General features: G+C 39.0%; 1 protein-coding gene across 4 annotated transcripts in view; it reads left to right on the plus strand.

Annotated features, from left to right (window-relative positions):
* Positions 1–24,158, plus strand: part of ATG7 (autophagy related 7) — a 342,261-nt gene that overhangs the window by 210,312 nt on the left and 107,791 nt on the right. For all 4 annotated transcript variants that reach the window (XM_078442745.1, XM_078442743.1, XM_078442744.1 and 1 more), the window contains one exon: positions 551–673. In XM_078442745.1, the coding sequence (XP_078298871.1) occupies positions 551–673 (123 nt within the window). The remainder of the gene's footprint in view (positions 1–550; positions 674–24,158) is intronic.

The raw sequence follows: 24,158 nt of genomic DNA on the forward strand, positions 1-24,158 counted from the left end.
TTAGTTTTCGTTTCCCTAATCACTTGTAATGTTAAGCAACTTTTCATATGTTTATTGGCCATTTGGATATCCTCTATTGTGACATGCCTGGTGAAATTTATTTTTACCTTGTTAAACTATTCTGTTATTTAAAAACATATGGCTAGCCAGTAGATCACATTTCCCATCCATTGGTCCCTCTTTTCCTTTATCCCTTTTAATTTTTTTCTTGGTTCTTCTCTGGCCAGTAATTTTTTTTTCCTAAGAAGTGAAATTTAGAATCAGGTAACCATAGCTTTTCTAGAATTTTTAGTAAGTTTGCATGAAACTTACATTTTATTTGAGAAAAATTATCATCTGAATTGGAAGATGACATTGTCATTCTTTTTAAGAAGGGGAAAATGGTAAATACTAAGTCCTCCCAATGTTTGCCCACCAGATTACATTATTATCCTCATATTTAATTTCTAGTTTTAGTTTCATTCTTGATAGGTGCTTGTAGAAGTGAAAATTTTATAATACGCTTTTAAATCCTACAACACCCTTTTTAAAAAAATTTAATGTTTTACAGGTTCTTGATCAATATGAACGAGAAGGATTTAATTTCCTAGCGAAGGTGTTTAATTCTTCACATTCCTTCTTAGAAGACTTGACCGGTCTCACGTTGCTGCATCAAGAGACCCAAGCTGCTGAGGTAAGAATAAAGCAAGCTTTCTGTACTGAGGACTGATGTGTTTGAAACCTACTTGATATTCAGATTTATGGAAAAGTAAGGAAGTGGTTAATTAGGATTTTTTTTCCCTTAGAACAAACATCACTAAATAAGTCTGCTAGTTATCAGAGGAGAATGGACCTTCTGAAATTGCTGTATGTTCATGTGTGCAGATTGTTGTATAGTAGGTGCCCAATGTACATAATTAAAGGGAGTATAGCTTACTGATTTTCAGGCACCTCTGGTCCTTTCTGAAGAACACCATGCCTGTAGCCATTGGAGAGTTGGCTCTAATGTCCATAGCTCAAAATGTAAGACAGGGAAGACTGGGTTCTGGCCATGTTCAGAGAGAATATGCCTGGCTTTTATTTCATGATTGGATGCATCTTCTTAGGCCACCAAACCCTACCGTGAATTCTCCGGTCACAACCTGATAGTTATGCTTTGCTTGTCAATTAGAATGTATTGCAAATCTTAATTTCCTTAACTTTCCTTAATTTGCTTGATCATAGGGCAATATGTGTGTGTTAATTTTCCTTAATTTCCTTAACTTCTTCAGAAGTTCTTAGGAAAAATGGCCTGTCTTAGCATTTCCACAAGCTACATAAGGAAAACCTTGTGTGCCTGTGTCCTGCAGGAGTGGAACACTTGCAAAGAGGCCTTTAGTCCTATAGTCCTATTTATTGATTACCACCCCATTCCCACCCTTGCCCGGGGTTGTGTGTCTTCACTGTTGGGACAGGCCCCAGTGGTCACTGAGTAGACATTCAGGCCCAGTACTGGACTAGCTGGTGGCAAACTAAAGCTGCTGTTGGGCAGACTGGGGCTAGCCTTGAATAAGGGTGGAACTGCCAGAGTCCAATCCTTTGACACTCTCAAGAGACTGAGGTGAGAGTTGTAGGCACACCCGAGAGGCAAGATAGTACATCTCTAATACGACTTTTAACACTGAAATCAGTTCTGGGGTACCTGGCTGGCTTAGTCGGAAGAGCACGTGACTCGATCTGGGGGTCCTGAGTTTGAGCACTGCTTGCCGTGGTATCCTCTGGGCAGTCAGTAGATACAGTATCCAACTTACAGCCAATAGTTAGACCCACACAGAGTCTCTCAGCTTCAGTCTCAGAAGATGAATGGAATCTTTGCTGAACTTTAAGAGACTTTGAGATTTTCCCCAGAACTGTGATTGGTTCCCAGAAGGTTCAGAATGTTATGGTGGTCATGGCCACTGTATTATCCTTTGAGCAGCACTGTACTGCCTGATGATAAGGGAAAAATAACTTACAGGTCTTTTCCACCATGCAATTGTTTGACTAGTTGGCTGGGGTAATATTTCTACCCAGATAGAAACAATTCATATACTTCTCTTTTGTTGGCTAGATGAATTGCAACTTGAAATTGACCCCAAATCTCACCTTTTAAACAGAGCAGATGCTAGGATAATGGACAGATTCCTTGATAAAATCTGGCTTGTTTTGCATTTGAGTTGCATTAACAGCCTTTTCAAAGAAGGAAGAGAAGGGGAAGTTTAAGAGAGCAATAGTGACTAAATAGATGGTGGGGCAGCAGGGGACATGGCTTCATCCACAAGCCTGAGATTGCTTTTTGAAGTTTTCCTCCATTAAATTATATTTATAGGTTTGGAATCATAAGCCACACATCAAATTTTTGATTAGAGATGGTAGACTGTTTGGCTTGTGAGCCAGATATGGCTTGCAGGTGTGTTTTGTTTGGCTTGCCCTGTGTGTTAAATCCTGAATAAACTCAACATTTAAAACTTGTGAGTTTTGGGGCGCCTGGGTGGCTTGGTTGGTTAAGCGTCCGACTTCGGCTCAGGTCATGATCTCACGGCCCGTGAGTTCGAGCCCCGCATCGGGCTCTGGGCTGACAGCTCAGAGCCTGGGACCTGTTTTGGATTCTGTGTCTCCCTCTCTCTCTGACCCTCCCCCGTTCATGCTCTCTCTCTGTCTCAAAAAATAAATAAACGTTAAAAAAAAAAATTTAAAACTTGTGAGTTTTACATAAAAATCTAAATTTTCCCATTTCTAACTTCTTTGAAAAATCAGATCTGGTGTGCCGAGGCCTGCATTTCTTAATAGTGATGGTTAGCTGGAATCAGGATACAAATTTTATAGTTAAATAATGTACTTTATATGAAATTTATTCTGCATGAAAAGGAAATCTTCTACACTTGTTCCTTACCACCCAGTTTCCTTCCTAGAGACAAACACTGTTGTTGGTTTTTGCCCAAAGGTATTTTCTAGGTGATATTCTCCATTTAAATGATGCTCTTGAGCTAATAACCCTTCCAGTATTGGAATTTGGAATCATTATCTTGGAATTTGGAATCCTTCCATTCATTAGGTTGTCTTTTAGTTTTGTAGATTGTTTCCTTCGCTGTGCAGTAGCTTTTTATATTGATGTAGTCCCAACAGTTTATTTTTGCTATTATTTCCTTTGCCCCAAGAGACCTATCTAGAAAAATGTTGCTACATCCCATCTTAGAGAGATTACTGTTTATGCTCTGTTCAAGGATTTTATGTTTCAGGTCTTGTATTTAGTTCTGTAATCCATTTTGAGTTTATTCTTGTGTATGATGAAAGAAAGTGGTCTAGTTTCATTCTTTTGCATGTAGCTGTCCAGTTTTCCTGGCACCATTTGTTGAAGAGACTGTCTTTTTCCCGTTGTATATTCTTGCCTCCTTTGTCAAAGACCAATTGACCATATAGTGGGTTCATTTCTGGGGTTTATGTTCTGTTCCATTGATCTTCATGTCTATTTTTATGCCAGTACCATATTGCTTTAATTACTTGCACTTTGTAATAGAACTTGAAATACAGAATTGTAGTACCTCCAGTTCTGCTTTTCTTTTCAAGATTGTTTGGCTATTTGCAAACTTTTCTGGTTTCATATAAATTTTAGGATTGTTTGCTCTAGTTCTGTGAAAAATGATGTTGGTATTTTGAAAGGGATTGGACTAAATCTGTAGATTTCTCTGTGTAGTGTAGACATTTTAACAATATTTGTTCTTCCAACCCATGAGCATGGAATGTCTTTCCACTTCTTTGCATCATCTTGAATTTCTTTCATCAATGTTTTATAGTTCTCAGAGTCTTTGACCTCCTTGGTGAAGTTAATTCCTAGAGATTTTATTGTTTTGGGTGCAATTCTAAATGGGATTGTTTTCTTATTTTCTCTTTATGCTGCTTCGTTATTAGTGTATAAGAATGCAACAGATTTCTGTACATTGATTGTGTGTCCTGCAACTTTACTGAACTCATTTATTAGTTCTAGTAGTTTTTTTTTTTTGTGGACTCTTTTGGGTTTCTTACATAGAATATCATATCATCTACAAATAGTTTTACTTCTTTTTTACCAATTTGGATGCCTTTATTTCTTTATGTTGTCTAATTGCTGCGGCTAGGACTTCCAGTACTATGTTGAATAAAAGTGGTGAGAGTGGGCATCCTTGTCTTGTTCCTGACCTTAAGGGAAAAGCTCTGGTTTTTTCATCAGTGAGTATGATGTTGGCTGTGAGCTTTTAATAGGAGACCTTTATTAGGTTGAGATATGTTTCCTTTAGACCTACTCTGCAGAGGGTTTTGTTTTTGTTTTTATCATGAATGGATGTTATACTTCATCAAATGCTTTTTCTGCATCTATTGAAATGATGATATGGTTTTTATCTTTTCTCTTATTGATGTGATGTATCATGTGGATTGTTTTGTGAATATTGAACTACCCTTGCGTCTGGGAATAAATCCCACTTAATTGTGGTGTATGATTTTTTTTTTAATGTATTGGATTCAGTTTTCTAATATTTTGTTGGGAATTCATGGATATGAAAGATATTTGGCTGCAATTCTCTTCTCGTAGCATCTTTTTCTGGTTGTGGTATCAGGGTGATACTGGCCTCATAGAGTGAATTTGGATGTTTTCCTTCCTCTTTTATATTTTGGAATAGTTTGAGAATAAGTATTAACTCTTCTTTATTTTTTTTTTTTTTGTTTTTTGTTTTTTTTTTAATTTTTTTTCAACGTTTTTTATTTATTTTTGGGACAGAGAGAGACAGAGCATGAACAGGGGAGGGTCAGAGAGAGAGGGAGACACAGAATCGGAAACAGGCTCCAGGCTCCGAGCCATCAACCCAGAGCCTGACGCGGGGCTCGAACTCACGGACCGCGAGATCGTGACCTGGCTGAAGTCGGACGCTTAACCGACTGCGCCACCCAGGCGCCCCAACTCTTCTTTAAATGTTGGGTAGAATTCACCTGTGAAGTCCTGTATTTTTTTGTTAGGAGGTTTTTGATTACTATTTCAATGGCTGGTAATCAGTCTGTTCAAATTTCCTGTTTATTCTTGCTTCCGTTTTGGGAGGTTCTGTGTTTCTAGGAATTTATCCATTTCTTCTGAGTTGTCCAATTTGTTGGCATACAGGTTTTCACAATATTCTTTTACAATTGTTTATATTTCTGTGGTGTGGTGGTTGTTTCTCCTCTTTCATTGGTGATTTTGTTTAATGGGGTTCTCTTTCTCCCTCTGTCTTTTTAATGAGTCTGACTAGAAATGTATCAATTTTGTTGATCTTTTCAAAGAAACAGCTCCTGGTTTCATTGACTTTGTCTATTGTTTTTTTAGTTTCTTTATCATTGATTTTTGCTCTAATCTTTATTATTTTCTTCCTTTTGCTGGGTTTGGGTTTTGTTTGTTCTTTTTCTAGCTTAGGTGTTAGTTTAGGTTGTTTATTTGAGATTTTTCTTGCTTCCTGATGTAGGTCTGTATTGCTGTAAACTTCCCTCTTATAACCACTTTTGCTGGGGACGCCTGGGTGGCTCAGTCAGTTAAGCACCCAATTTTGGCTCAGGTCATTATCTCATGGTTTGCGGGTTTGAGCCCCACATCAGGCTCTGTGCTGACACCTCAGAGCCTGGAGCCTGCTTCCAATTCTGTGTCTCCCTCCCCTGTCCATGATGTGTCTCTGTCTCTCAAAAATAAATAAACATAAAAAAAAAAGAACCACTTTTGCTATATCACAAAGATTTCGACTGTTGTTTTCATTTTTACTTGTTTCCATGTAATTTTCAATTTCTTCTTTGATTTCTTGGTTGACCCATTCATTGTTTAGTAACATGTTATTTAAAGCCATGCGTTCATGCTCTTTCCAGATTTCTTTCTTGTGACTGATTTCTGGTTTCATAACATTGTGGTCAGAAAAGATGTATGGTATGACTTCTATTTTTTTTTAATTTGTTGAGACTTGTTTTGTGGCCTAATATGTGATCTGTTCTGGAGAATGGTCCATGTGCACTTGAAAAGAATGCATATTCTGCTGTTTTAAGATTGTATGTTCTGAATATGTCTGTTAGATCCTTCTGGTCCAGTGTGTCATTCAAAGCCATTGTTACCTTGTTGACTTCCTGTTTGGATCATCTGTCCATCAGTGTCAGTGGGGTGTTCAAGTCGACTACTATTACTATGGATTATTTCCTTTATGTTTGTTATTAAGTGTTTTATGTATTTCACTCTTCTAAATAGGACTGTGTTTTAAGGTAGTGCTCAGCAGAGGACCTCATAACAAGAAAACTCATTGCCTTACATTATTTTACATTACTGTGAAAAATATGTATGTGTAAATAAACATATATATCAAAAAATATATACATATCTGTGTGGAGGTAGAGTTTTGATTTATATATTTGATTCCCAGTGCATTAACAGGTATTGAGTAATGAAAATACAAAATTCTGCATCCTGTATGAAAACGTCCCAATTTATTTATTTTAGCAATGCAATCAAGAATGCTCAGTTCTCATCTTGGGCTGTTTTTATACTTCAACACTCAAATTGCAAAAGATTCAACCAGATAATTATATATGATTGTATACTTTTATATATTGTTTATAAAATATGTGTTTGTACAAATACTGTTTTTTATGACAAGAATTACTGAACATCTTTAAAAATTTTGATAGCAAAGCCCTGTGATGGTAACTGAATACGAAAGTTAATGAGATGAACTCATAGTCTAATATAAGAAACAGATGTAAATAGTGCATTCTAATATCATCACAAGTATTTTAGCCGTTTATATATATTAAGTGCTCAGAGAGCAGTTACTCCTGCCTGGGGAGTAGCACGCCAAGGAAAGCTTTATATATAAGGAAACAAGTTTGCAGTTAAATTTTAAAATTTAATTATTTTTTTAATTTAATTTTTTATTGAGTGATAATTGACATACAACATTATATTAGTGTCAGGTGTTCAATGTAATGATTTGATATTTGTATATATTCCAAAATGATCACCACAATAATTCTAGTTAACATCCATCACCAGTTAGGGGTTTTTTTTAGTTTTTTTTTTTTTTTTCTCATCTGGCTTTTTATAATTTTTTTAACTTAAATTTTAGTTAACATACTGTGCAATATTAGTTTTAGGAGTAGAAGTCAGGACTCACCACTTAAATACATCACCCAGTGCTTATCACAACAGGTGCCCTCCTTAGTACCTATCACCTATCTAGCCTATTTCCCACCCACCTCCCTCTGTCAGCTCATAGTTTGTTATCTATCATTAAGTGTCTTGTGGTTCATTTCCCCTTCCTATATGTTCACCTCTTTTGTTTTTTAAATTCCCCATATGAGTGAAATCATAAGGTATTTGTCTTTCTCTGAGTGACTTATTTTGCTTAGCATAATACATTCTAGCTCCATCTGTGTCATTGCAAATGGCAAGATTTCATTCTTTTTGCTGGCTAATTAATATTCTACTTTATATATGTACCACATATATACCTCCTTATCCATTCATCAGTCGATGGACATTTGGGTTCTCTCCATAGTTTGGCTATTGTTGACAATGCTGCTATAAACATTGGGGTGCATGTACCCCTTTGAATCTGAATTTTTGTATCCTTTGGGTAAATACCAAGTAGTACAATTGCTGGATCATAGGGTAGTTCTATTTTTGGTTTTTTGAGGAACCTCCATACTGTTCTCCAGAGTGGCTGTACCAGTTTGCCTTTCCACAACAGTACAAGTGGGTTCCCCTTTCTCTGCATCCTGTGTCAACACCTGTTGTTTCTGGTGTTGTTACTTTTAACGATTCTGACAGGTATGAGGTGGAGTCTTATTGGCTTTTATTTGTACTTTCCTGCTGATGAGTGATGTTGAGCATCTTTTCATGTTAGCCATCTGGATGTCTTCTTTGGAAAAATGTCTATTCATGTCTTCTGCCCATTTCTTCACTGGGTTATTTGTTTTTTGGGTGTTGAGTTTGATAAGTTCTTTATAGATTTTGGTACTACATCACCAGTTATTTTAAAGGATGAGTAGGCTATCTTTAAAAATAAAAATGGGTAGGGATGGGGCACCTGCTGGCTCAGTCAGTTGAACATCTGACTTTGGCTCAGGTCATGATCTTGTGGTTGGTGGATTTGAGCCCTACATTGGGCCCACTGCTGTCAGCATGTCAGCGCAGAGCCTGCTTTGGATCCTCTGTCCCCCTCTCTCTGCCCCTTGCCCGCTGTGTTCTCCCCAAAATAAATAAATACATAAAATAAAATTAAATTAAAAATAAAATAAAATAAAATAAAATAAAATAAAATAAAATAAAAAGAGTAGGGAAAGAGAAGGGAAGTGGAGGAGGGCATTCTAGGCTGAATAAAGGTCTCAGAGGCTAAGAGTCTTTAGCGTGTTACTCAGAATCATGAGCATGCAGTTGGAGCCAGAATTATCTGAAATCAGATGAGGTGTTCTTTTTTAAATTAAAAAAAATTTTTTTAATGTTTATTTATTTTTGAGACAAAGAGAGACAGAGCATGAATGGGGGAGGGTGAGAGAGAGAGGGAGACACAGAATCTGAAGCAGACTCCAGGCTCTGAGCTGTCAGCACAGAGCCCGACGCGGGGCTCAAACTCACGGACCGCGAGATCATGACCTGAGCCAAAGTCGGATGCTTAACTGACCGAGCCACCCAGGCGCCCCAAGGTGTTCTTTTTTAAATAACTGCTTTATTGAGTTGTAATTTATATACCATGAACTTTACCTTTTAAAAAAGTGTACAATTCAGTGGTTTTTAGTGCATTCAGACTTGTTGTGCTACTCTTACTACTAAGTTTAGAACATTTTCATCACCCAGAAACAAACTTCGTACTCACTCAACAGTCACTCCTCATTCCCCCTTCCTTCCAGGCCTGGCAACCGCTACTGTACTCTCTGCATGGATTTGCCTATTCTGGACATGTCGTGTAAATGAAATCAAACGATATGGGGCATTTTGTGTCTGCTGTCTTTAACTTGGCCTGATGTTTTCAAGGCTCATCTATGTTGTAGCAAGATAATTCTCCTTTCATTAAAGAAAAGTTTTGATGCTATTAAACAATCTCCTAACCTTTTAACATCTGTGGTCTGTCTCCCAAAATACAGACCCTTTATGAAGGAAGAGTGCAAAGCTGATCCTACTTGAGACCACAAATCCCTTTCTTTTCATATAACGGAACAGAGAAGTAATGGATTAGAAGATACATTCAAGACAGATTCACCCAGATTTAGTGAGATTGGCTAATGCAACCCAATTGTTTGCACCCATTTTTCTTCCATCATCAAATAGCCCCAGATGAATTCCAGTCTAGGTTACTAGTGTAATCATAGTGCTATTGAGATTGAGATTAACAGACAAATCACCAGTTTGTTTTCTGTTGGAGAAGCGGTTGAGGTGCAAGGTGCAGAGTGGGGACTGGATAGTGGTGATGGGGGCGAGGGGCAGACAGATCAGACTTACAAAATGAGTTTGCTTCAGGGTGATTTTGAGGTAATGGAATAAATGAGTGGAAATGTTTGAATGGTATTAGAGTTAGGATGGTGATAGATCTTGGAGAACAAGAGGAAGACTGGGCTGCAGTAAAAAGATGTTTAAATGAGAAATATGTGTGGTATATTAATTTTATCTTCAGTTGCAACGTTAAAAATACCCCCCTCATAAATGTTTTTGCAGTGTTATGTTTCCTAATGAAGGGGTCTTGGACAGAGACCCATGTCCTTTGTAGCCCATCTAGCTGCCAAATTATAGTTACATTCTACCCATGAGGTATTAGAAGGCTCCATGGAGGAAAGCCCTCCACTCAGCTTTTTGCCTTCTTAACATGTTGCCATCCAAATAGGGAATTTTGGGTGAAGTTCTGTTCTTTATGTATATATATGTGTATATATATATATACGTATATATATATATATACGTATATATATATATACACACACACACACACACACACACACACACACACACACACATATATATACATACGTACGTATATATATATGTATATATATAATTTAAATTCCGGTTAGTTAACATAGAGTGTAATAATGGTTTCAGGAGTAAAATTTAGTGATTCATCACTTATATATAACACCCCGTGCTCATCCCAACAAGTGTCCTCCTTAATGCCCATCACTCAATTAGCCCATCCCCCTACCCAACACCCCTCCAGCAGCCCTCAGTTTGTTCTCTGTATTTAAGAGTTTCTTATCGTTTGCCTCCCATTCTGTTTTTATATTATTTCTCCTTCCCCACACCTTCTTTATCCATTCATCAGTCGATGGACATTTGGACTCTCTCCATAATTTGGCTATTGTTGATAGTACTGCTATAAACATGGGGGTGCATGTGTCCCTTTGAAACAGCACACCTGTATCCCTGGGATAAATACCTAGAAGTGCAATTGCTGGGTTGTAGGGTTGTTCTATTTTTAGTTTTTTGAGGAACCTCCATACTGTCTTCCAGAGTGGCTGCCCAGTTTGCATTCCCACCAATAGTGCAAAAGTGTTACCCTTTTTCCTCATCCTCACCAATATCTGTCATTTCCTGAGTTGTTGATATTAGCCATTCTGACAGGTGTAAAGTGGTATCTCATCATGGTTTTGATTTGTATTTCCCTGATAAGGAGTGATGTTGAAAAGACACATCTTTTCATGTGTCTGTTAGCCATTTGGATGTCTTCTTTTAAAAAGTGTTGTTCATGTCTTTTGCCTGTTTCTTCACTGGTTTACTTGTTTTTTAGATGTTGAGTTTGAGAAGCTCTGTATAGATTTTGGATACTAACCCTTTATTGGATATATTATTTGCAAATATGCAAAGTTCTGATCTTTACTTTCAAGAGCCTTTTTGAAAATGGATTTGGATACTTAGAGATTGATCCCAGTCCCTATTGCTCATCCTTGTCTATTTATCCCAGTTGGAACAAAAGGAAATGGCCTTAAAATTGATGAAGCACAAGATGTCTAAGTCATGAAGCTGTTGAAGTGCTTACCAAATGCTTTTAAAATTGCTGAATTTGTTGAAGAAAGGCTCAGTCTAAATCAAACATGCAAATGACTTAGCCATCTTTTCATAAAATTTGCTGCGATTTATCTTCTGAGGAAAATGCCAAATAAAAAAAAAGAAAATGCCAAATAATTTTCAAATCTGGTCTAAGAGAGAAAAGACTGATTCATAACACAGTTAATAAAGCAAGCTATATCCTTGAGAAATTCAAATAACAAAATTCCACAACCTAATTTTCCTGAAACACTTCATTCTCATTTTTGAAGGTTTGCAAGTTCTGTGATTCCCGGATTAATTTTAGGCTATGTTTTCTTCCTTTGCCTTGACTATATCATCAGTATGTGATGCTGTGTCATGCAGTTATGATTTCAGGAATGCAGTTAAAACACTTCATTAAGATAATTTGCGTGTTTATCGAGTGTTTGCTAAGCAGAACTATGTTCTGCAGAATCAGGATTAATGAATGATTCTTAAAAAAATAAACTTCAATGTAAGAAGTTTAAGATGTACAATCACAAACAGGCTGACAGAAATAAACAAGGCTGAGCCAAAGGGTTGACTCTGAATTAAAACTCAGATTCTGACTCATCTACTACAGAATTTGGAATTCTAGAAAATAAAGTGCCCATTTCTCTCATAGCAGGAAAGTCATATGAAAAACATTATAGTCATGTGATATGACTTCATTGGCATGACAGTTTACTATTCAGCAAAGTAAATAACACAATTAACAAGTGTTTCTGCTGGGCCTTTTACACTTAGACTGAGTTTTTGGCCTCTCCCCCTCACAGATGGTTTTGATTTGGTTCCTGTGGAATATTTTTTTTTGTTTTGTTTTGTATTTAACAACAATCAGATATTTATGTACAGCTTCATCAAGAGACTCTGATGACAAATATGCCTTTGGAGGCCAGTAGAAGCTGTGGGAAACCCCCGTGTCAGCACTTAGACCTGTTTCCAATGGAGAGAAATCACTGTGCAGACTGACCTAGCCTGCTCATGAATCCAGTTCTCTTTTCACAAAGCCTTCTACAAGCCCACTTCCAGCCTACACTGACCCATCCTGAGACTGTATCCTGCCTTGATTTTTCCTTATGCAGCAATCCCTCGAGACACAGCCTTGGCCTTCTCTCCTAATTGAGGGGGAAAGGCAGAAACAGCAGGCAGAAAGCCATTTAATTCTTAGATTGGAAACTGGAGCCTGGTTTTTGAAATAAGGCTTGGCAGCATCCCTTCAGAACTCACTTTATAAAATGAATCCCTTTTATTTGCTGTCAGAGTTATCTACATGGATTTGAGATGTTTAGATAAGTTGGTGTTGAGGAAGGATCCAATTGGAGGATAAATAATGAAGTTTGGCCAGAATCCCTCCCCTCCCAAAGAGCAGTCTTGGATGGTATAATCCACTTGGAGGTCTACAGGAGAGAGAAGAGGATCATACATGGTAAAAGCAGAGTTAAAACAGTTAATATTAAGTAAGAAATAGAACATGGTTGCTGCATCCTTCTTAAATTTTAGTCTTTGTTCTGCTAGTGTTCTCCCAAGTACTTGGGTGAATAACTTCAACATTTTGTACATCAGCTTCCCCACTTAAAGAGATTGAACCATTTGTGAAATCCTGTTTTTAGCTCTAATAATTCAGTGGTTTTGTTTCAAATTTAGCTGGTATGGCCAAGAAGTAAAAAGATAGCCAATTTTTATGTCAGAATGTTTTAAAATGTATCAAAGATGATTACTTTTTATATATTTTATAACTATTCTTTGATATCTATCCTATCTGGGTTGTCATTGCTAAAAACACGTTTTACGTTCTTTTGAGATTTAGATCTATTTTGAGCCATAAAATTACATTTCTCATGCTTTATTGTTGGTTGGTGTGAATAGCAGAATATATAAATCCAATATGGTATAAGCCAGCCTAATAACTTACATCATTGGTCCAGTCTTGATGCCCTGGACTTTTGGCTTTTTTTTTAAGTCTTCCCACACCATAATGGAGTATGTTCCCTAAATCTGCCACTCCCGACCTCTTGGTATAGCTTTTAGAGATGAACTCCAAAGTCTTAAGTAATGGCAGCATCTTTAGAATGTTGAATGCATAATATCCAAGAATTTTCTTTAAAAATAAGCATATTGCATTATAACACTTAGAGTGAATGAGTAGCCTGAACCCTGGCATGGTCAGAAGGCCTGAATGCACATACCAGCTCCAGCAAGGAGCTCCAGTCCCAAGACTGCTGCCTTTCAACTATCTACATTGTGCAGGGCACAGCCATGTGCAGCAGCCCTGTGTGAGACCTTGGGTCATCTACCTAGTTACATTGCGTTTTGTTTTCTTCATTTGTATAATTGGATCAGTAACTCCTACTCCTTACAACCACTGTGAGCATTAAATAAGAAAGTACCTAACAAAAGAAAAGACAGATTGGAGTACATCAAAATTTAAAACTTTATGCTTTAAATAGTTTTTTTGCAAGTCATATCTTATCAGGAAGTGGTATCCAGAATATATCAGAAATTCTTGTAGCTCAAAAAGAAAAAGACACAAACCCAATTAAAAATTGGGCAACAGATTTAAATAGACATATCTCAAAAAAGGATATACATATGTCCAATAAGTACATGAAAAGATGCCCAGTATCGTCAGCCATCAAGAAAATGAAAATCAAAACCACTGAGATACCACTTCATACCTACTGAGGTGGCTATAATCAAAAAGACAGACAATAAAAAGAGTTTCCGAGGATGTGAAGAAACTGGAACCCTCATATGTTGCTGGTGGGAATGTAAAATGGTGCAGCCACTGTGGTAAACAGTGCTGTAGTTTCTCAAAAAGTTAAGCACAGAGTTACCATTTGGCTCAGCAATTCCACCCAAAGGTATATAACCCAGAGACATGAAAACATATGTTCATACAAAAACATGTATACTGTTGTTGATCACATTTTTTATTTATAATAGCCCCAAGGTAGAAACAACCCAGAGGTCCATCTAGTGAATGGATCAATGAAATGTGGGTGTTACACTGGAAAATACTGGAATATTATCTGGCAATAAAAAGGAAAGCACTACTGACACATACTGTAACAGGTGAACCTGCTCAAGTGAAAAAAACTGGTCACCAAAGGCTACATATTACAGGATTTCATTTATATGAAATGTCCAGAATTTAAAAAAACCTGGAGGCAGACAGTAGGTTCAAGGTTGCCAGGGAATGGGGGTAGGGGCTGGGGAAGAAATGAGGAATAACTGTATGGTAAGGGTTTTTTTCTGGAGGCGATGTCCTAATCTTAGATTGTGATGGCTGCACGGCTATGAATATACTAAAACCACTGTGTCCACTTTAAGTGGGTGAATTGTATGGTATGTGAATTATATCTCAATAAAGATGTTTGACCAAGAGAAAAGAAAGCATGTAACCCCAGTGCACATAGCTGGGACTCGGTGTGCTTCTTTATCCTTAACTTTTCTGTCTGGCTTCTAAGGACATTAGTGTTGACTTTCTGTTGTGATGGGCTGTCAGAGCATGTTAGCTTATTGTATGTAGAAATGAAGTTTGTGTAGATGTGATAGTGATTTTTTCCCCCATTTTTATTGTGCCTCAGTGTTTTCAAAGCCTTAGTCTCTGCTCAGCTCATTTCACCCTTTCTTGCACTATGCCTAGCACCTACACACCAACACATCACAAACACACTCACACATTTTCTCTTTTTCTGAACCACCTGAAAGCAAGTTCCACATACAATGACACATCACCCCTAAATTTTTAGCATGAATCTCCTAAGAATACAGATATTCTCTTGTGTCGGCAGAATACCATTACTGTCACAGAATAATGAACGATAATTTCACCATGACATCTAAAATCCAGTATGTATTCCTATTTTCTCAGTAGTCCACAAAATTTTAAAAGCACCTTTTAAACCACTGTTTGCTTTTTTTCCTCAGGTTTGTAAGTTTATATTTAAAAAGCTGTTAAAAAGAAATAAAAATTAAACATCAATCACTTGGTATATAAACTTGATCTTATCTCTTAGTTCTTAACATCCTGATTTCTAAATACGGAGACACAGCTACCCTATTAGGAAGCACACCCCAGAACTCCCACTACTCCAGACAGGCTTCTTCCAGGTGAGGTATCTCAAGGTATCACCTGGGCATCTTGGTCTGATTGAGGCAACCTCATAGCCACCCAGCCCAGAGCACTGGGTTCCTTCTCACCCTCCTGTGGGGGTACCCAGTGCCTGAGGCTGTTGAGGAGGTAGAAATGGGACTGTGAAGACTGTTTTCATTACGTTGTAAAGCCAAACAGCAAGAGAACATTTAAGACATGAGGTTACATTGATCAGCTAAACTATCAGGTTGGTTTTTCTGAATTCTGTTGTCTTAAGAGTGGAATGGAATACTGCTTAGCCTGATCCAGTCAGAAGCTCTCGCTGACAGTTATGCATGCCTTTGAATTATAAAAACAGTAAGATAAAGTAGTACATTTTGTTGGGTAGGAGGGATTTTTTAAGATGTAGTCTGAGAGAGAGAGAGAGTAGGGGTTAGGAAGAAGGCCGCTGGCCCTGACTTTCCGCCTGGACCAGCAATAGAGGGTCCCAGGGAGATGTGACTGCAGTGTGCCCTGTGACCGTTATTCCAGGGGCTATATTTGCACAGCTGACCCTTCTCATTTGCAAACATAACAGCTGCTATGTTGAATTTGGGGGGCTTCCATGTTTTGATACTGTAAAATTAAATTGACTCTTGGTTCTGAAATCTTAGTTTTGATCCGTCTTGCTTTGCCATTAGCTGTAGGAGGGCAAGGAGGAAAGGGATGTGAGAGATTCTAAGGTGTATATTGTGTTTAAATTAAATATTTTTCATGTTTAATCATGGCTTCTGTCAATCAACAAATGTTGACCCTTTGTCAAGTTCATGGTGGTGGGGGGATCATGGCTTCTGTCAATCAACAAATGGTGACCCCTGGTCAAGTTCATGGTGGTGGGGGAATTCAAAGAATACATACATGCCAAGCCTTCAGGAAGCTGACATGGCATAGTTAGAGCAGTAAACAGATGAGTAACCGAGTCTGCAGGGCAGTATGTGAGCATGAAGAGCTGGACACATGGTGTGGTAAGTCCTGCAGGATTTCAGGAGCATAGGATACAGAGAGGGCTCCTGGCAAGAGTTAGATTTTGAACTGGTCCTTAAAGGTGGGCGCTACAGGTGTAGCAGAGGAGAAGGAGAGAAGGCATTCCAGAATGGCCTGTGGCATGGGAACATCCGGGATCCCTGATGAAGAGTGCCAAGAGAGACCTAGCAACTAATGTTGATTACATTATCTGCAATTTTCCTGGAGCTTTCATACCTAGACTTTTGGTGCCATACCAGTCTTATGAGGTCGACATTACATTTTACAGCTCAGAGAAGTGAATTGATCTGCTACCTTGACTGGACACTGTTAACCTTAACTTTGCAGTGTTACTCTACATCTCGAGGTTTACAATATGCTTACGTGCCTGAGAGCAGACAGGAAGGTCTGGATGCGTTCTGCCTTACAGGGAGTGCCTCTGCTTCCACACCGAGCAGTTTCAAAAAGCAATTTTGCTCTTTGTTTCTTTCCAACTGTATTCTTGAATAGCATGATATATTTCACTGTCCCATCCTAGAGCCTGGTCAGCCAACCCCATTGTGCTTTCTTGTTCTTGAACTGTCTTTAGGAACAGACTGGCATCTTAAAATCCATGGGAATGAGGTTGTACTCATTCATGATTCCATCTCCAGACTTTACCAATGGGAAAGGGGCAGATAAGAAACAACTTGTTTCTTCCTGGCCTTCTCTTTTTCCTAAATTGTAAAGAGAAATTAAGAGCTTGCCCCCATTTGTCTTTATTCAACCATCTGGTTTAAAAAAAAAAAAAAAAACAAAAAACAGTGCTAAACTGGAAATATTTACATCTTATTGTTGCAAACAAATCATTGAGTTTCTAATTGCAAGCACAGTAAACTGCTGTGGGTTGGTTTGTGTTTAATTATGCTACTAAACTTAAGGTCTTGCATTTTCCTTACTGTAATCTTAGGCCATACCTAGTTCTGCTTAACATTTTATTAGAAGGAAACAAACTTTACTTTAAAAAAGATTTTTAAGATATTTCATTTTCATACAGGACACACACACATGTAACACTGATGATACACTTTGTCAAACTTCCAGTTCTAAGCATTGAATTGATGTTTTAAAACACCAGTTCATGGGGTGCCTGGGTGGTTCAGTTGGTTGAGCGTCTGACTTCAGCTCAGGTTGTGATCTCACGGTTCATGAGTTCAAGCCCCACATGGGACTCTGTGCTGACAGCTTGGAGCCTGGAGCCTCCTTTGGATTCTGTGTCTCCATCTCTGTCACTGTCCCAACCCCACTTGTGCTCTGTCTCTCTGTCTCAAAGATAAATAAACATTAAAAAATAAAAAATTAATTAAAAACACCAGTTTAGTACCAACTCTTTAGAGATAACTATTTCAAGTTTCATTGTTCTAATATTGATTGGTTTATTTATCCTCTGCTCCCTCCTTCCCCTTTCTCTTCCTCTCAGTGGTGACCAGTGGAAATAAAACTTTATACTTTAATACCATGAAAACTAGATTGAAATGATATTAAGCCTAACTCCCTTCAGCCCTTAATGGCATGGGCCTAGAAACAGAGTATTCTCGTGGAAGGAAATACAGGTTTTGAGTCTTGAAGAGTAAGGATTTGTTCCTGACTTCCTCTTGCCTGAGCTTCATGTGTAAAATGGGATATAATACCTGCCCCCACAAAGTTGGCATTATAATGTGCTCTGAAATCTTAGAAGTATAATGTAAACATAACTTCTTGTAAGCTAAATGCAAATGAACCAAGTGAAAAACTGCCATAGTTTTTAAAATAATTTTTTTCTTCATATACCATTAAACCTCTGAACATAAGTGTCTTGAATTAAAGTGTAAACAATCTTTTAAAATAATTTGTTTAAATGGATTTTGAGTGTCAAAGAGATGAGCAATAGATAGTTTTGTTGTAGAAGAACCTATAGAAAACTACTTGGTTCTAGTCCAGGTATAAGAATACACATTAACTTCAATTGCAAGTTTTTAGTTAATCGTGATCTTTAAAAGAAGTGAAATAAGTCATACAAAGAAAGACAGATACCATATGTTTTCACTCTTAGGTGGATCCTGAGAAACTTAACAGAAGACCATGGGGGAGGGGAAGGGGAAAAAAAAAAGAGAGGGAGGAAGGTAAACTATAAGAGACTCTTAAAAACTGGGAATAAACTGAGGGTTGATAGGGGGTGGGAGGGAGGGGAAAGTGGGTGATGGGTATTGAGGGGGGCACCTGTTGGGATGAGCACTGGGTGTTGTATGGAAACCAATTTGACAATAAATTTCATATTAAAAAAAATAAAAGAACATTCTCACCTATTCTGATATGAACTGCTCAAAAGGACAGCTGAATAGATGTGTCTCTAGAGTGCCCCCTTATGTTCTCTCCAGCTCTGTCGCAAGTACTTCTGTACCACTGCCCCATCCTCTCCCCACTCCAGACTGAGTGGACCTAGTCCTTCCCGTCAAGCTCTGTTTCTTCCCCTTGTTACTTCTGCTGGCCCTTCTAATTCACGTACCAGCCTCTTCTGAGAAGTGCTTTCTGACTCTCTCCTTCCCACTGAGGCTGAGGTACAGATGAGATTCTGTAAATGAAAGCCCAAAAGCACCATGCACATTTGGGGCAATTTGTATTATTACTTGGGAGCAGAGGAATAGCTTGATCCAAACAATGCTTTAGGGAAATACAGATGGCAAAGATCAAGAGATTTTTCCCTCTGCTTTTTTCTTTTATATCTTGATGTTTTCACATGAGCTATCACATAAGCCAGAAATCTTATACATTATGTATAATGTAAGAGAATAACTATCATGTTAACACACAGATAAAAAAAAAAATACAGCATTTCCTTTCACCCCTCTCATGTTTGGCTTCCTGGATCACAACCTTCCAGGTAAATACCCTACCGACTCCTGTGATAGTTATTTCCCTGCCTTTCTTGACAGTTTCTGTCAGGTATATGAGCAACATAATTCACTTGGCCTGACTTTGAACTTTATAAATGGAAGTAATAAGTCCTGTATGATCTTTTGTGTCTTGTTTCTTTTGCTCAACATTAGGAAGGTTACTCATGTTGTTGTGTGCAGCTGAAGTTTGCTCCTTTTCATTGCTGTATAGTACTGTATAGTTTACATAGGCTGCAGTTTACCTATTCTACTGTAGATGGATACTTGTAGCCCTTCCAGTTTGGAGCTGTAATAAAGAGTGTGGATTGGAGTGTTATTGTAATGCAGCATTCCTCTAGGTCAGTGTTCCTTATCTTTTTTTTTTTTTTTTTTTGCTTTATCACCTCCCCTAAGGAACTTCATGTCATATACTAAATAAAGGTATTGGCTGGGGGAGAGGGGTGGTTCTCAACCCTGGCTGCCTCTTAGAATTGTCTTTGCAAAAAGATCTATGTTTAGAGCATACTTCTGTACTAAAAGTTTGATTCAATTGGATTAGAGATTTCTATATCCCTCCCAACCGAAGATTCAATGATATTGATAGAATAAGTCTTTTGACACCTAGGTTCCATGCTTTGAATTATTCTCCTTGTATGTATCCTACATTACGTATGTCAGGGGACTACTTCTCTGTAGGACTATAATTTGTTTTTGAAGAAGAATTTAGTCCATGGAGGAAAGATGGTATCAGCATTCAAAAAACTTCTTTTGTAGCTGATTTACTTTGAACACTGATAGGGTTTTCTTTCATTGACACCTGTCATGACAAAACATACATCCAAAGACCACGCTAAGATATCATCATTGAGAATGAATGAGGCATATGTCAGATTATGGTGTCCGGGCCAAGTACAGCCTGACAAGGCTGAACTCATGAATTCCTGACATTTGGCTTCTTGCTATAAGATTCTATCCCATTGCCAGAAGCCGGATTTTCAGTTCCATTCAGACAAAGGGCTGCTCAGGCCCAGAACCAAGGCACAAAGTGAACTAGCTGTGCTCCGGAAAGAGTTAGTCAAAACCATGGCTCTCCTGGACGGCGCTGTAGGTCAGTGGTTATTGGGGCTGGGGAGGGGTACTACAAGAGGGCATTATACCATTCCATGTACCTCTTCATAAGTCTTCAGAAGTCCCCAGAATGAAAAGGTTTTTAAGAAACCACTCTCCTGGTGTTGAGTCAGCTGTGTTTTCTTGTGCTCACCTGCCTTTCATAACATAGGTGATTGCATGCGATCAGTATCTGACCCTTGTGCAGCACTTGTGTTTTTCAGAGAGTTTACTTGCATTTACTCAGTTGGTCATCATAGCAGTCATTTTCAGGGAAAAGCCTTTTGTAGTCCTGTAGACCCTGGTTATGATGGCAGAAACCAAAAGCTCAAACTGGATTTAACATAAATTTGTAACTAGGCCATGGAGTCTTGGCTCCAGGGATTCTACATAGAGGGGCTTAATGTGACAACTATCTTTGTCTTTATTGCTCGTCTTTGTCCCCTCATTTTCTCTCACTACAAACAGGTTCTCTTTCTTGTTTAGCAAAAAACACTGCCTCAGGCAGTTCCAAAATCTCATTCTTCCTTTAGGAGCTTCTTCCCTGGTGGCTCCAAAAGGAAAACCCCGGGACACATATGATTGACCAGGCCTGAGTCACATGCCTCTTCTGGACCACTGGCAGTAGACAGGGTTGGGCTGCCGTGATTGGCCAGCTTGGGCCACAGGCAGGGTGTGGTGATTGGCAGCCCCCTCAGAACCATGTGGTTAGGGTGAGAGGGGCATGAACGCCTCTGAGGAGCTGATGTGGGTGGATGGGTGCTGGGCAAACAGAGAGATGTCCATTCTATTCTTAAGACTGCTCCTCTGTGTATTCTCCCCACTAAACAGTTCTAGTTTTCTATTAGCAATTTCAAATTAAGGACTTTTCATGTAAATTTTGAAATCCATTCCCCAGATTTGCTCCCAAGCTTGACTTACTCTGCTTTCTGAATTTACCTCATCTTCTCACCTAAGCACGGGTACCATTAGGAGCTCTTTATTCATTGGGGCGCCTTGCTAGTTTAGTCGGAGGAGCACACAACTCTTGATCTCGGGGTCGTGAGTTCAAGCCCCATGTGGGGTATAGAGATTACTCAATAAATAAATAAATTTTAAAAAAAGAGCTCTTTATTCATTGAGTCCTTAGCAAACTAGCTGTTCAATCTCCTTCACAACCAGCCCCAAAGGGAGAAAGGATTTTCTCCCAGATTGTACTTTCTCTACAGTACACAAATGTCTAATTCTAGGTCAAGACTCAGCTATCCCTTTTCCCAAACTCCCACACCATGGCGAGGCCACACCTCTTAGGGTGGGGAAGGGGTGTGCTCTGGTGGCCTCTGCTGACCAAGTGTGAGCAGGGGAGTGGAAGACAGGGGCCAATGTGTGCCTTCATCCTTCGGTCGAGACAGTGATGGTCAGTAACAGTGTCACTGCCTCAAGACATGGGCCTTTAGTCTCTTCTACAGTCTCAAAAATTACTTACCATGCTGAAACTTGTTGATAAACCCAGATCTGTAATTAGGAACATAAATGACACAATACAGGCCTCGCACAAATGAACGGTTGTGGGGTATTATGGGCCCCTGTGGATTATTTGACTGAAGAAAAGGAGGGGGGAAAGCTGGTTGCTGTTGGACAAATTGCTACCAGATGTAGATTTCAATAAACACCACACTGTTGTTCTCTTGCCCGAAGGTGCTATGAATTTCTTGAGGCAACAGAGCAATCAGTGAAGTGGTGAGTGTTCCAGCATGAATGGAGCCTCCTGGTGTTCCCTGGTCCTGGGTGTTTGTCCACAAAATGCAAGGCAGCCCCAGGGGCCTCTCTCCCCTACCTGACATTTTACAGGAGAGTTCAATACTTAAAATGTAGCAACCAGATCCTGTGGAACGTAAAAGAAGCCTGGAAACTGTGGCTGGAATGTCACACACACACACACACACACACACACACACACGCACGCAAAAGTGTTGTGGTTGGGGGGAGGGGGATGTTTTCAGAGAAGAAGGATCAGTTTTTCTTACAGATGTTACTTGTAGTAGCCATAGGATGAACCTACCTCTGTTAGTAAATAGGTGAGAGCTGGCCTGTGCTACGTGATGAAGAAAGCCCACTTTCCTTCTCTTTACTGAACTTACGGATGAGAGACACAAGGGCATTCAAGCAGTAGGTACAATAAAAAATAGACTTCAGTGTCCTGTGGAGGAGTCCTATGTGAACTTGCAACACGGAAGCAGCTTGTCCATCTTCACTGACTATTGCCATAGGCCGGCCAGCACGTGAGCCTGAGAATTTGAGACTGGAAGGTCCCAAAACCATCATGCTATAGCTTGAAGGGAATGGAAAGGGGAGAAAGAGAGATGGAGACTGAGAGAGGGAGGGAGAATGTGATTGATTTTAGTTTAGTATACTAACAAGCTTCTCATGTTTTGTAGACTAGAGTGAGTTCCCTGAGCCTTCTCTTGGTCATGGTTCTTTAATAAAAAGTTAAGCGCCAAACATGTGGTTGGCCTAAATCCAGCATGCATGTTTGCATCACTTTGTGGTTCTCTGCTCCTCTCTTTTCAGTTAGATATTTAGCTTCTTGAAGGCAAGGACCACATTTCTTCCTTATTGTTATTGACTAACAGCTGCTTTGCACACAAGGTATATGTGGGTTAAATGACAAAAGAGAAAAACCAGTTTTACATGAGCAACACATGAGCTACTGAGACAGCATTTTTTATTTGAATTGTATGTAGGAGTTTGAGGGGGCATAGGAGCTAATTGGAAGATCTGGGCTTGAAATTAGTTCAGCAGCATCAAGTTTGTATTTGACCCTCAGTTAACAAATCTCTGCCTTGACTTGAGCTGTAGGGGCTTCCCATCCCACAGGGTGGTCTGTCTTCTTTGGACAGTGATGATGTGATGGCTGACTTCTGAGGACTTGCTGTGCTCCAGATGTCATGCTCAATATTTATTCGGGTTATCTCATTTAATTTTCGCAAGCCCATTATTTGATAGATGAGGAAATTGAGGTGCATACAGGCTAAGTTATTCAAGTTCATGTAGCTAGTAAGTATCAGAGCCAAGTAGTTTGGCTCCAGAGGCTGTGTTCTTAACTACTGCTTTGTAGTGCCTTTATTTGTTGGGCCTACGTATAGCAGGTTGACTTCCTCCTCTAAACGGCAGGCCTTTGTATGTTTGGCCATGGCTCTCACATTGTCCAAACTTCTGTCCTACAGATTTGTGCTTGGGTAAATCATCATGGTCTATGGTCCCTGCCTTTCAAGTCAGAAACTGGGTCTTGCCAGAACATGAAGACTCTCTGGGTCTAATTCCCAACAGCTGATCTCCTAAGCGATTGAAGTATAAGTGAGGCTGTTTAATTTATTCTACCACTCCCCATACATACATGGGGAGACAGTTGGTGATCAGAAGATGTTATGATTGCCCCATTGGAGCTGTGATACCCCAAGTACTACAGGGGTCTGCTTTCCAGTAAGATCACCTTGCTAATTTCTGGACAGCTGCAGAGACAGTAACAAATTTTTTCACAAATTCTGAGACTTTTTCAAACTTCACATGGACTCTGTTACTATCTATAAACAGTCTTGTAGAGTTATTTACATAGGTTTATTTTTTTTTAATATATCTCCTGAGATCCCTCCTTTGTCACTTTGCAGATGGAAATTCCCAATCCCTTCAACTGCTTTTCTACAGTCTCTTCAGATGACTAACTTCCACACATGGCTAAAGTCCTTCAGGGCGCATGAGTTCTTACTCATTCCATTCTGCAAGCTTAACCTTACATTCAAGATCTTCAGAGAGAACTCAGTGTATCCCCCCTATGATATGCTAAATAGTTATTATCACATAGGAAAATACCAAATACCTTGTTAGAAACCTGAGAAAAATATTCCTTTGATTTGTGTGTGTGTGTTCCAGTATAGTTAACATGTAATACCAGTTTCAGGTGTACAACGTAGTGATTCAATATTACCATACATCACCTGTTGCTCATCACCACAAGTGCGATCTTTAATCCCCATCACCTATTTAACCTAACCCT

Source organism: Panthera onca, chromosome A2 (assembly GCF_046562875.1).
Source record: "Panthera onca isolate mPanOnc1 chromosome A2, mPanOnc1 haplotype 2, whole genome shotgun sequence".
Classification (NCBI taxonomy): Eukaryota; Metazoa; Chordata; class Mammalia; order Carnivora; family Felidae; genus Panthera; species Panthera onca.